Raw genomic sequence first — 14,191 nt, forward strand, 5'->3', positions numbered from 1 at the left:
TCCTTCCTATCCAGGAAAGCAACGGAATATCGCATATTTGTGTTAATCAGTTAATCTGTGAGAGAAGTGGTGAGTAGTTCAGTTGGAATAAATCTGAGCATTGTCTAGATAGGTGAATAACTAAATATTTTAAGTCCCAGACATAAGATAGGTCGTTTGGCTGACCGCTATCCTCCTTCACTCATTAACATGCTCCTCTTAGCGTCACCGAATACGAATAGACAAACTATTTGTAAGGAAAGATGAACGATTTCCCCCGAAAGGAGTAGTCCGGGCAGTCAGTCAAAACGTATGAATAAGTGAATAAAATGTATGCACACCTGGTCGGCATAGGTCTCCATGCTGTTCTTTTTCACTGGCATAAACCTCCATGCACCAAGCATGGTAAGCAAAGGAGAAGAGATCTTCGATACGACTAGGTGGCCGCAGAGCAGCATTGAGACGTTTCTGCCATTCCTGGACCTGTTCAAAGTTGAAAAACTGGCACCTGGGATTAAAGAAAACCCTTATAGAATGTTGATAAGTATTATAAAGATCTTGTTAAAAGATATTGAAACTTACTTTTAGTACAATTTTACCTGATTATTTTGCAGTCCTTACAGGTCAAATGGAGCTGAAAGGGATCACGACACTCTACAGATTCTACCAGCTGCAGTGGAACCTACAATAAAAAGATTAGACTTCAATTACTATACAACATGACTCCACAGTATTCAGACATTTACGAAATTCTGAGCTGCCTATTAAAGAGGATCTGTCACCCCTCCTGACAGGTCTTTTTAGAAAATACTTAAATTCCCCATAACAAGTCTGGTGCACCTCTTCTTAGAACGGTTGTGCTGTTCCTGTTACTTATTCTAGGCATTTCTGAACAAATTGGCAACTGGTTGTTACCAGTCTGTGTCCAATCAGCACTAACAGAGCCAGATTGTGTAGAGAGACACCCCTTTGGCAAGGTCAATGGTTACGCCAGGATAGACAATTTTGAACGGAGCTTGCTGCTCACAGAGCATGCAGTTAGTGGGTTACAACTGGAGGGTGAAGACATGGGTGAGCAGGATCAGGTAAGTAGCTGGGTTAATGTAGTTAGGGGCAGTAGAAAGGGGTCAAAGACAAGCAAGGCCGATCCGGTTTCTGACATTCCAGGCAAAATTGCCAAGTTGGGTGATGATGCGAGGGTGTCAGTCTCAGAAATGGCAGCCCTAGTGGATACTGATCTCCCTAACAGCCGGGAGAACAGCCCAGCTAGTAGTCGGCGGGATGGTAATGCAGGTAAGCCAAGACAATTGATAGTCGTAGGGGATTCTATAATCAGGAAGACGGATAGAATTATTTGTCGCCAAGACCACCTCAACCGAATGGTTTGCTGTCTCCCTGGTGCCAGGGTTCGGCATGTGGTGGAACGGGTGGACAAATTGCTGGGAGGGGCTGGTGATGATCCAGCTGTCGTGGTCCATGTCGGTACCAACGACAGAATAAATGGTAGGTGGAGGAGCCTTAAGAATAATTTTAAAGAACTAGGCTACAAGCTGAAGGGAAGGACCTCCAAGGTTGTATTCTCAGGAATACTGCCTGTGCCATGCGCATCACAGGAAAGACAGCGGGAGCTTAGGGAGTTAAATGCATGGCTGAAGTCTTGGTGTAGAGGAGAAGGATTTGGGTTCCTAGAGCACTGGGCTGACTTTTCATTGGGGTACAAACTGTATTCTGCAGATGATTTGCACCTAAATGGAAGGGGGTCCGCTGTGCTGGGGGAGAGAATTCTAGCTGGGGTGGCGGAGTATTTAAACTAGGGCTGAGGAGGGAGGTCAATGTAGAAAAAAAAGGGGTAGCCAGGTTAGAGAGGGGTCAGACTATATTGGTGGGGGAAGAAACAGAATGTGGGGAGAGGACTAGACAACAAGATAAGGAGATCCTTTCGTTACAAAACATCAGTGTAAATAAAAAGGACCGATTAATGTCAAATCACATTTCTGATAATAAAAGTGAAAAACTGACAGGCAAGTTAAAGTGTATGTTCACAAATGCCAGAAGTCTAGCAAGCAAAATGGGGGAGCTGGAGGCCTTGATACTGGAAGAAAATATAGCTATAGTTGGTGTTGCTGAAACATGGCTGGACTCTTCACATGACTGGGCTGTAAATCTACAGGGTTTTACACTTTTTCGTAAAGACAGGACAAATAGGAAAGGTGGTGGTGTATGTCTGTATGTGAGAAGTGATATGAAGGCGAGTGTGAAAGAGACAATAGTGGGTGAAGACTGAGGAGGTTGAAACCTTGTGGGTGGAACTAGAAAGGGAGGTAAACACTGAAAAAATTACTTTTGGTGTAATCTATAGACCCCCCAATATAACTGAGGAGATGGAAGTTCAGCTATATAAACAGATGGAGCGGGCTGCACAGGCGGGTACGGTAGTGATAATGGGAGATTTTAATTTACGGGATATTAATTGGTGTCATGGTTCGGCTTCAACTGCAAAGGGGAGACATTTCCTCAACCTGTTGCAGGACAATTTTATGGGCCAGTTTGTGGAAGACCCGACTAGAGGTGAAGCTCTGTTGGATCTGGTCATTTCTAATAATGCAGATCTTGTTGGGAATGTCAATGTTCGTGAAAACCTCGGTAACAGTGATCACAATATAGTTACATTTTACCTATACTGTAAAAAACAAACGCAGGCTGGGAGGGCAAAAACATTTAATTTTAAGAAAGCCAATTTCCCCAGGATGAGGGCTGCAATTCAGGATATAGACTGGGAAGAACTAATGTCAAATAATGGAACAAATGATAAATGGGAGATTTTCAAATCTACTTTGAGTTATTATAGTGCAAAATTTATTCCTACAGGTAATAAGTATAAACGACTCAAATTAAACCCCACATGGCTTACACCTGTGAAAGGGGCAATACATGACAAAAAAAGGGCATTTAAAAAATACAAATCTGAGGGTACAGCTGTAGCCTTTGTAAAATATAAAGAGCTTAATAAAATCTGTAAAAATGTAATAAAATTAGCAAAAATACAAAATGAAAGGCAGGTGGCCAGGGATAGTAAAACAAATCCCAAAAAATTCTTCAAGCATATAAATGCAAAAAAGCCAAGGTCTGAACATGTAGGACCCCTAGATAATGGTAATGGGGAGTTGATCACAGGGGATCAAGAGAAGGCAGAGTTACTAAATGGGTTCTTTAGCTCTGTATATACAACTGAAGAAGGAGCAGCTGATGTAGCCGGTGCCAGTGCTGTTAATATATCAGTTGATATACTGAATTGGATGAATGTAGAGATGGTCCAAGCTAAATTAAATTAAATAAATGTGCACAAGGCCCCGGGACCAGATGGGTTACACCCTAGAATTCTTAAAGAGCTTAGTTCAGTTATTTCTGTCCCCCTTTTCATAATATTCAGAGAATCTCTAGTGACTGGTATAGTGCCAAGGGACTGGCGCAGGGCAAATGTGGTGCCTATTTTCAAAAAGGGCTCTAGGTCTTCCCCGGGTAATTATAGACCAGTAAGCTTAACATCCATTGTGGGGAAATGTTTGAGGGGCTATTGAGGGACTATATACAGGATTATGTGACAATAAATAGCATTATAAGTGACAGCCAGCACGGTTTTACTAAGGACAGAAGTTGTCAAACTAACCTAATCTGTTTTTATGAAGAGGTGAGCAGAAGTCTAGACAGAGGGGACGCTGTGGATTTAGTGTTTTTGGACTTTGCAAAGGCATTTGACACTGTCCCTCATAGACGTCTAATGGGTAAATTAAGGACTATAGGTTTAGAAAATATAGTTTGTAATTGGATTGAGAATTGGCTCAAGGACCGTATCCAGAGAGTTGTGGTCAATGATTCCTTCTCTGAATGGTCACCGGTTATAAGTGGTGTACCCCAGGGTTCAGTGCTGGGACCACTATTATTCAACTTATTTATTAATGATATAGAGGATGGGATTAATAGCACTATTTCTATTTTTGCAGATGACACCAAGCTATGTAATATAGTTCAGACTATGGAAGATGTTCATGAATTACAGGCAGATTTAAACAAACTAAGTGTTTGGGCGTCCACTTGGCAGATGAAGTTTAATGTAGATAAATGTAAAGTTATGCATCTGGGTACCAACAACCTGCATGCATCATATGTCCTAGGGGGCGCTACACTGGCGGATTCACTTGTTGAGAAGGATCTGGGTGTACTTGTAAATCATAAACTCAATAACAGCATGCAGTGTCAATCAGCTGCTTCAAAGGCCAGCAGGATATTGTCGTGTATTAAAAGAGGCATGGACTCACGGGACAGGGATGTAATAATGCCACTTTACAAAGCATTAGTGAGGCCTCATCTAGAATATGCAGTTCAGTTCTGGGCTCCAGTTCATAGAAAGGATGCCCTGGAGTTGGAAAAAATACAAAGAAGAGCAACGAAGCTAATAAGGGGCATGGAGAATTTAAGTTATGAGGAAAGATTGAAAGAATTAAACCTATTTAGCCTTGAAAAAAGACGACTAAGGGGGGACATGATTAACTTATATAAATATATTAATGGCACATACAAAAAATATGGTGAAATCCTGTTCCTTGTAAAACCCCCTCAAAAAACAAGGGGGCACTCCCTCCGTCTGGAGAAAAAAAGGTTCAAGCTGCAGAGGCGACAAGGCTTCTTTACTGTGAGAACTGTGAATCTATGGAATAGTCTACCGCAGGAGCTGGTCACAGCAGGGACAGTAGATGGCTTTAAAAAAGGGTTAGATAATTTCCTAGAACAAAAAAATATTAGCTCCTATGTGTAGAAATTTTTCCTTCCCTTGGTTGAACTTGATGGACATGTGTCTTTTTTCAGCCGTACTAACTATGTAACTATGTAAGTTGTCAATTTAGTCTTAAAATTCCAGGAGGAATAACAGAGGAATGAAACAGTGCAGAGTTCTAAGAAAAGATACTCTAGCATTATTATCACATGGGAAATACAAGTATTTACTAAAAACAGACAAGTCAGTAGAGCAGACAGGTCCTCTAAGTCCTTAATGACCAGCCTATTATAAACCTTAATGACCAAGCTATTCTTTAAGTTTTTCCATCGTCGCATTCAAAGAGCTATAACTTTTATTTTTTCGTCATCGTTGTAGAAGGTCTTGTTTTTTGCAGGACAAGTTATATTTTTTAATAGCACCATTTTGGGGTACATAATTTATTGATTAACCATTAACTTTTTTTGGGGGGGGGGGATAGGAAAAGAAAAACACAATTTCACAATTTTTTTGCGTTCTTAATTTACACCGTTTACCATGTGGTATAAATAACTTCATTCAGCGGGTTGTTACGGTTGCGACTATACCAAATTGATATAGATTTTGTATGTTTTACTACTTTTACACAGTAAAAACAGTTTTTCCAAAATTATTTGTTTTTGTGTCTCCATATTTGAAGAGCCATAACACTTTTTTTTCAGTCAATGCAGATGTATGAGGGCTTTTTTCTTGCAGGATGACTTGTAGTTTTTATTTGTACCATTTTGGAGTATATGCGACTGATCACATTTAACAGAAAACAGCAATTCTGGTATTTTTTTATTTTATTTTATACAGCGTTCGCCGAGCGGATTAAAGAACATCACCACTTTATAGGGTTCGTTACAGATGTGGTGATGCCAAATGTGTAACTTTTTTTTCCATAATAAAGCATTTTATATGGGGAAAAATTGTGTTTTTCATTTTTTTTCCTTTGGGGTTTTTATTTACTTAACTTTATTAAAAACTTTTTTTATTAGCTCCACTAGGGGACTTGACTGTGATCGTCGGATCGCTTTTATAATACACTGCAATACTTCTGTATTGCAGTGTGTTATTGCCTGTCAGTGTAAAACTGACAGGAATCTGCTAGGCCATGCCTCTGGCATGGCCTAGCAGGCATTAACTAGAGGCAGACCTGGGGGCCTTTCCAGCTTCCATAGCAAGCACCGACACCCTGCGATCGCATAGCAGGGTGCTGGTGGGGTGAGAGGTAGCATCCTCCTTCCAAAACCACTTTGATGCGGCGCTCGCTATGGAGTACCGCATCTAAGGGGTTAAACGGGAACATTTCAATCCACCCACTCGAGCAGCGCTGCTCCAAGTTCTCAGCTACCTCTGGTAGTAGAGAGCAGGGAGTTTTAACTGCTCCCAGCAGCGCAGATTTACTCTGATGCAGCGCCGTCAAAAGGTGTATGTATCAGAATAAAGCCCATTAGTGGCCTCCGTGAAAAGGCGTGTTGGCGGACACTATTGGGTTAAGTAGCTTTGGTTCCAGCGTGTCTCAATTGGGTTCATGGGAAAAAAACATCTATACATTAAAGGCCCTTTTTCAATTGACTATGACCACCCGAATGATTGTTGGTATGAGTGTTCATTTCCAATCATTGCCCAGTGAACACATGCACAGCGATCAAACGACTAACAATAAAACACTAATCTTTAGTTGATTGCATCTTATATGAGGGCATAAAAGTGATAGTTTGTCAGAAACGCTTCTCTTCATGTAAACAGAGGATGTGATGCCGACAATAATGTAAAGTATATAAGAGGGGGATTGAATGAACGATTGTTCATACGAACCCCCTCTTAATCACTGCTACATATAAATGAAAGTAAACGAGCGCCGATCTGTCGTGTAAAAGGTCCCTTAGCGGTGGTAAAATGATATTCTACAGATTTTTGTGGGATATGTGCGCTGGAATGACTGTTTGGAATTAGCACATCCTGTGCACATATTAAAAACTGGTTTATTAGGATGCTGCGAGATCAAATTTCCAGAAAAAGATGGTCGGATTTATTTATGTGCATTCCTACAGCCCCATTTACACAGTTTTAAAATAATTTTAAAAAAATAGTCTTAAAAGGTTAATCATTGAGCACACATACATACATATCGTTGAGTAGCTTTGTGAATACATTACCTAGTTACTAATGAGAAACTACATCTTGTATTCTAGCCAGAGCTGCATTTAGCTATGCTGGTGGTTACTGGAGATCCTGCAATGCAGTGACAATGTTTTCAGTTTACTGTAAAGCGTTTGGTATAAAGACCGCACTTCCCGCAAGCTCTGTGCAGACCTTGAACCAGCAAGGATTGCTGAGAAATTTTAGTGCTGAATCCAGCAGAATTGTGTAAGCAGCTCTTATAATATAAGCTGTAAAACAGAATAAGGACATAAAGAATGCAATGTATTTACAAGGTTACTCAACTCTTATGTAGATTCATGGTTTGTAAACACTTGCGTTGAAAAGGTTAACATATGCTTTCTTTTTAACCAGAGGATCAAGTCTTTACTCTGTTTTCTGCTGCCCTGGGAATCCTCTAACTATTTAATAATTTTCTACATTATATAGGATTTTTCTACAGCCCAACATGGCCGCATGTCCATAATAATTTATATGCAGTAACATCTTACATTGATCGTGGACTCCTTAAATTTAATGTTCAGACGATAGTTGGAAAGAGAAATAACGGCATCCTCTGCTCGACCCACAAATTCCGTGCTCTCTCCATGCAACTCTTGGAAAGGAACCTAAGCAGAAACATGACAAACAAACCCTAAGAGTCATTCAAATGAAATAAAGAAAAACAAAATTGAAGGGGTTATCCAGAGACCTACAAATGGTGATCATTCTTGATATCTGCAAAGATGTCACTTACCAACATGCTTTCATTTTCAAATGTGTGCAGAATCGCCTATCCAAAACCCGGCCATGTGGTGCCGGCAGGCTGTAGTTTCCTCTTACTCGATGACACAGCCCCATGTGACTGAGGGCTGCCTCCCGCTCCCGTTCGTGTCAGTGACTTAGAGCACGTGATCTAAAGGGGCAGGCACGGCGACTGCTCCGTTCTGTGACGCCAGTTACTTAACAGATTACAATTGCCAGCCCCTTGCGGTCATGTGACAAATTCGTGACTAGCCGACCAAGGAGAAAGGGAGCAAGGACTGACTTCATTCTAGGTTTTTTTTCCACATTGATGAGAGCCTAGTCCTGAAATGTGACTAGCTTAGCTGTAGAATAGAGTATTAGTGCCAGCCCCTTCTGGTCACATGGTCAGGCCTCAGCTCCCAGTAATGTGGAAGAACAACATGCCGGGATTTGTAGTGTTTTGTGCACACTAAAAGACTAAAACGGGAAGTAAACCAGCAGCGTGGCTATATCAGGGAGTGGTATGTCATGAAATACAATTTTATCAAGTTGATTATTCATAGAAGGATGCCTAATGGTGTTTACATGTATATGGTAGGGTTGTCACGATACCAGAATTTGGACTTAGATACCGATACTTTGTGTAGTATCTCGATACTCGATACCAAAACAATACTTTTGCCAACAATAATAATAAATAAAAAAAAAGTTCTGCCATTAACTGATGTGAGGCACGTGGTATGAATTTTGAATGTGCCTCACATTAGTAATTAACCCCACCATGGTCCTCAGTCATAGTAGACAACATTGGGTTAACCTCTTCACGCCGAAGGACGGATATATCTGTCCTCTGCAGCTGCTAGTTTGCACAGGACGACGGATATATCCGTCCTCTGATCACATGGGTACTGACAGTGTACATACGCAATCAGCGGCAGGAGCACGGCTGTTATAAACCGCCTGGCTCCTGCGGCAACTGCAGATCGCATAGTGAAGTCCCCTGGAGGGACTAAAAAAAAATGTAAAGTAGTTAAATAAAGTTTGTGAAAAAAAAATAATAATTTACAGTCAAAACCGAATAAAAAAACTTTTTGCCCAAAAATAAGTTTTATTTAGTAAAAGTGCCAGAACAAACACATACACATATATGGTATCCCCGCGATCGTAACAACTTGAACAATAACATTAACACATTAATTAAACCGCCGGATGAACGGCGTCCAAAAAAAAACGCAAAAAACAATGGCAAAATTCTCTCTTCTCCCATTCCCACCCATAAGAAAATTAAATAAAAGTTAATCTATAAAGTCCTATGTACCCCAAAATAGTACTAATGAAAACTACACCTTAGCCCGCAAAAATCAAGCCCACATACGGCCACATTGACTGAAAAATAAAAAAATTACGGCTCTTGGAATGTGACCGTGAAAAAACAAAAAATAATCCTTGGTCATTAACGCGCAAAATGGCCTGGTCCTTAAGGGGTATATGTGAGGTACATGATAGGGTTAATTACTATTAACGTGAGGCACATGGAGGTTCAAAATTCCTAATACCGCGTTAATAAATGAAAGAAAGCAGTTTTATTTTCTAACAGCTTAAACATCATAATTGACTATAAATTACGGTTGCGACGATACCGAATGTGTATATTTAATGTATTGAGAATTATTTAAATTTTTGCTGTCAAAAAAAAATTTGTTTTTTATTTAACTACTTCATTTTTCTTTAAACTTTAATGTACTGGCATATATCTGATAGTACACAGGCGGCAGTTTGACCAGATTTTGTGTTAGGGAATACTTAGGTCTGTCCTGACAGCTCTGGGGTCCTTTAATGAACCCTGGGCTGTCTGCCCATATATGTATGTCCCTCGATCGCTTCACAGGGATTCCCTGTGACATGAACCAAATGGCATCCTCCTTCTCATTTACCCCTTGAATGCTGTGGTCAGCTTTGATCGCAGCATTCAGGGGAATAGCGGCGGCGATGAGGTTTCTCTGATCTCCGTCGTTAGAGCGCTGCTCCGGCTGTGTAATACAGCCATTGCCCCGCTGACAATAAGTGTGTGCGCTCGGTCAGCCTGAGGTAATGCGGCCGGCAGTGCACTAATGAGCGGCAGCGCAGGCACTGAAGACAGGAGAACACAGGGGTGTTTTGTAGTGCGCCCTCCATGTTCTGTCTTCAGTGCCGGCGCTCAATAGTTCACGCACTTGTCAGGACTCCGGAGCGGGGCAATTGCTGTGTTACACAGTCACAGGCCCGCTCTAACATTCATGTATTACAATGCTAAGCTGTGCGACCGCGCAGCAAAGTATCGAAATACATTAAACAGTATCTGTTTGAGGGTGCACGGTATCGAAACAGTATCGAAGATTTGATGCATCGTGCAACCCCAGTATATGATACTTTGTTTTTATTTTCCTGCTGCCAGATAATATCCTAGAAGTCTTAAAGTGGTTATCTGTATACAATGTGACTACTTGTGGCCTTCTTACCTGAAGATTTTCGTCTTCTCGGATCAGCTGCTTGCGAGGAAAAATCTGGTTTGCTTGGATACACTCGATACTATTTTGACTTTCTTCATCCTAAGAAGGTATGGAGTGTGACTTTCCCATATTTACAACAATCCAGTCATATTATGGAAGACACAAACATGTAATATCTTACCATGTTTTATCCAGAACAGATATGGAAGGCAATGGTGGATGACAGCTCTTCCGAGGCCTTTCCACCACACAGAATTCTCCTAGGATACAAAGAAAGAATACTATTCTAATAGATCTCTTTTAAAAAAAAAAAAAAAATTTTAAGAGGCAGTATAGTAACCCTATACCAAGCATTTTTATTCCTGGTATTTACAAAAAATATTCTGGATTTGCAGAGGATTGGGCTATGTACACACAGGGCAGGTACAGGGAATTCTGGCCGAAAAACCGCACCAAATTGTGGTTCAGTTTTTCAGCCGGAATGTCCACTGTGGAAAACAACCGGTTTAAAGTAATAAAAAAAAAAAAAAAAAAGAGAAAGGCTATACTTACCCATAGACATGACGGCGTGTCCCTTTGACTTCCTGCAGCCCGACTTCCTGTGATTACGTTCCATCCCACGTGACCGCTGCAGCCTGTGATTAGCTGCGGGACTCACATGTGATGAAAAGTCATCCCCAGAGGCTGGGCTGGATGAAGAAGCAGAGCAAGTATAATTTTTTTTTTTTTTTTTTATCTTCCCGAGTTGAAATTTTTACTTCGGAATCAAAGCTTTTCTACCGCAAAAATCGAAACATCTTCTATTTGTTGCAGGTTTTACCTCCCCATTGAATTGCTGCGGATTAAAAAACTGCACATCAATCTATGAACGCTTTTTTGGCAGATTTTTTTTACGCAGAATATGGATACGATTTGTTCAAATCACATCTACTCTGCTGCTAGTGTATTACGCTGCAGATTTGTTACGTGTGAACATACCCTTAGAAAAATTATGGCCAAAAAAAACAAAACACACGACTCATGTACAGATGCGTTCTCCCTTTACTTATCTAAACCCAACATATCCCGAGATGTGTGCTGCGAGATTTTAAACATCTTGAAAAACAAAGCCTCTACCTCCACTCTATGCCTGCAAGGCATGCCATCTTGACGCCCATGACTCATTGTTAAAAAAAAAACATACATTAACGTACATGTTTTTTGGGATGGAGCAAGACTATTGAATTGGTATCACGGCAAATTGTATAACAAAGGGGTTATCCATGGAGACAATTTTTGCTGCAGGCAGTGCACGAGCAAGGAGTTATATGAAGGAACACTAAGAAAATGGGGTGGGCATTGAAGCAATCAAAGAATGAACGGGGCGGGCATTGAGGAGGCTGTGGACCAATAGGATGCCTCAAACCCAGGTATACGTCAGAATAGGGCTGGGCAATTAATCGAAAAATAATCGACATTCAGCGCAAGTGATCGACGTCATCCTGCAAATTTTGGTTTTATCAACTATTATTTTCTGGTTTAAACTGTATTTGCATCTTCAGGACACAGATACAGTTGAACTCAATGGTAGAGCAGGAGACTAATGTCCCTGCTCTATCATTCACTATGTAACACCAGACGCGAGGCAGTGACATCGCGACTGCCTGCGCCGAGCTGCAAAGACCAGAGGAGCAGAGGGATCCGGTCCACTAGTCATTGAAACAGGGTTAGGCGAGTATGTCTATTATTTTTATAAGGCACTATTGGGGCAGCTGTGGGGGCATTATACAGCGTGAGGGCAGCTACTATTGGGACATTATACTGCGTAGAAGTCAGTTATACGGGGATTTTACTATGTAGAGGTCAGTTATGAGGGGCATTATACTGTGTGGAGGCCAGATATAGGGGCAGCTATGGGGCATTATACTGTGTGGGGAGCACTATGAGGGCAATATACTGTGTGGGAGCAGTGTCAAGGGGTATATTATATACAGTAGTATACAGCGGGCTCAAGGGATAAATATGAATTCAAAAGCGTAGCATGCAAATAGGGGGCGAGGCATGCAAAAAGGGGTGGGGCCTAAATAAACTTTCAATAATCGTTATCGAGGTTACATGTTTAATCGGGATTTTGATTTAGATCATAATTGCCCAACCCTACGTCAGAAGTCGCGGGTTTGAGGCATCCTATTGGTCCACAGCCTCAATGCCCACGCCGTTCATTCTCTGCTTATGCTTCAATGCCGGCACCATGTACTTCGCTTTCATGCTATTACTCGTGCGCGGAGCAAATTTTATTTGCAGAGTTTGATTATTTAGCAGTACAATGTAGAAGAATGCATGCTGGGAGTTGTATTTTTACAGCTGGAGCGCCACAGGTTGCATATTGCAACAGCCATCAAGAAAAGAAATGAAAATAAATATGCTAGGCAAGCATACGTATTATAAACGTTGCTACGAATGGCATGTACATTTGCCATAACAGATCCTTTTTAAGTATACATACTTGATCTGGGATTATCGATAAATCGTTTTATTTAATTCTGATTCTTTGACACGATAATTGCCCAGTGTCAACGGCCTTCCAGAAAAGGTGATAAATGTCCGATCGTTGAGATCTCCACCATTGTTACCTCACTGCACAATCCCAGTGAGAACAACTTTGAACGAGACTGATGGCAAAAGCAGAGTACAGTGCTCGGCTGTTTCGGACATCGAATGGAGTGACAGAGCGCATGTTTGACACGGCTCCATTCAAGATCCTTCTCACTAGCAATCTATAGGGGTCCCAGCGATCAATCATTTATCACCTATCCTGTGGCTAGGTGATAAATGCTTATCTTGAGATAACCCCTATAAGTGCAACCTAATCCTTCAATTTCAAACTTTAGGCTGTCTTCACATCAGCGTGGTCTATCCATAGGAGGTGTTCCGTCAGAGGTTTCCGTCGGGGGAACCCCTCAACGGAGACCTTCGCTTCCATTTGCATAACCAATGATTTCAATGGTGACGGAAACCATGCTAATGGTTTCTGTTTGTCACCGTTTACAGGTTTACGTTGTTTCTGACAATAGCGCAGTCGACTGCGCTGTGGATTGCGTCAAACACAACGGAACCCTGTCACAACGGTGATAAACGGAAACCATTAGCAACGGTTCCGTCACCATTGAGATCAATGGTGATGCAAATGGAAGCGAGGGTTTCCGTTTGCCTTTCCGCTGAGGGGTTCCCCCGATGGAAACCTGACAGAACCCCTCAACGGAAATACAACGCTAATGTGTTTGCAAAATTATGGAATAAAATTAGCAATATGACAAAAAAAAAAAAAATTAAAAAATACTTAATCCCCCTGAAAATTTAGAAATATCCGCTGCAAATCCACCTGTGGATTTTGCCGCAAATTTACTGTGATGTGTAACCTGCAGAATTTTATATGGTTTTCACGCCGCAGGTCAATTTCCAAGCAGAAAAAATGGTTCCGTCACAGCGCCATGGCTTTCATTATAGACGGAAGCCACGTCACCAGTGAAAACCGAGCCGAACACTAAATAGAGCATACCAGTCATGCACGGTCCCATAAGGCCTGCACTAGGCAAAACAGTAATAATTTGGGCAGAATTGTTTTTTGTTTTTTTTAAAGTGGTTTAACCCCTTAGTGACCAGCCTATTTTAGGCCCTAACTTTTTTTTTATATTTCGGTCAACATAGCTGTATGAGGACTTTTTTTTGCGGGATTGGTTGTACTTTTTAATGCCACCATTTTGGGGTACATATAATTTTTTGATTAACTTTACTTTTTTTGGGGGGGAGGGGGGGATAGAAAAAAACTGAAATTCCACCATTGTTCTATGCGTTTTAAATGGACGCCGTTTACTGTGCGGCGTAAATAACACATTACCTTTATTCTACGAGTCGGTATGATTACGACGATATCACATACGTATAGGTTTTTAGTTTTACGACTTTTGCACAATAAAACCGCTTTTAAACTAAAATTATTTGTTATTGCATCGTCGCTTTCAGAGACGTAATTTTTTTATGTTTCCGTGAATGTAGTGAT

General features: G+C 41.1%; 1 protein-coding gene across 6 annotated transcripts in view; it reads right to left on the reverse strand.

Moving 5' to 3' along the window:
• Nucleotides 1–10,414, reverse strand: part of MTMR3 (myotubularin related protein 3) — a 48,419-nt gene extending 38,005 nt beyond the window's left edge. For all 6 annotated transcript variants that reach the window (XM_075829741.1, XM_075829733.1, XM_075829726.1 and 3 more), the window contains exons 1-5: nucleotides 10,334–10,414; nucleotides 10,162–10,251; nucleotides 7,429–7,545; nucleotides 579–661; nucleotides 321–487 (exon numbers count right to left, since the gene is read on the reverse strand). In XM_075829741.1, coding sequence (XP_075685856.1) covers nucleotides 321–487; nucleotides 579–661; nucleotides 7,429–7,545; nucleotides 10,162–10,251; nucleotides 10,334–10,336 — 460 coding nt within the window. In that variant the 5' untranslated portion in view covers nucleotides 10,337–10,414. The remainder of the gene's footprint in view (nucleotides 1–320; nucleotides 488–578; nucleotides 662–7,428; nucleotides 7,546–10,161; nucleotides 10,252–10,333) is intronic.
• Nucleotides 10,415–14,191: the final 3,777 nt, after the last annotated feature.

The sequence above is a fragment of the Rhinoderma darwinii genome, chromosome 1, assembly GCF_050947455.1.
Source record: "Rhinoderma darwinii isolate aRhiDar2 chromosome 1, aRhiDar2.hap1, whole genome shotgun sequence".
NCBI classification, from domain to species: Eukaryota; Metazoa; Chordata; class Amphibia; order Anura; family Rhinodermatidae; genus Rhinoderma; species Rhinoderma darwinii.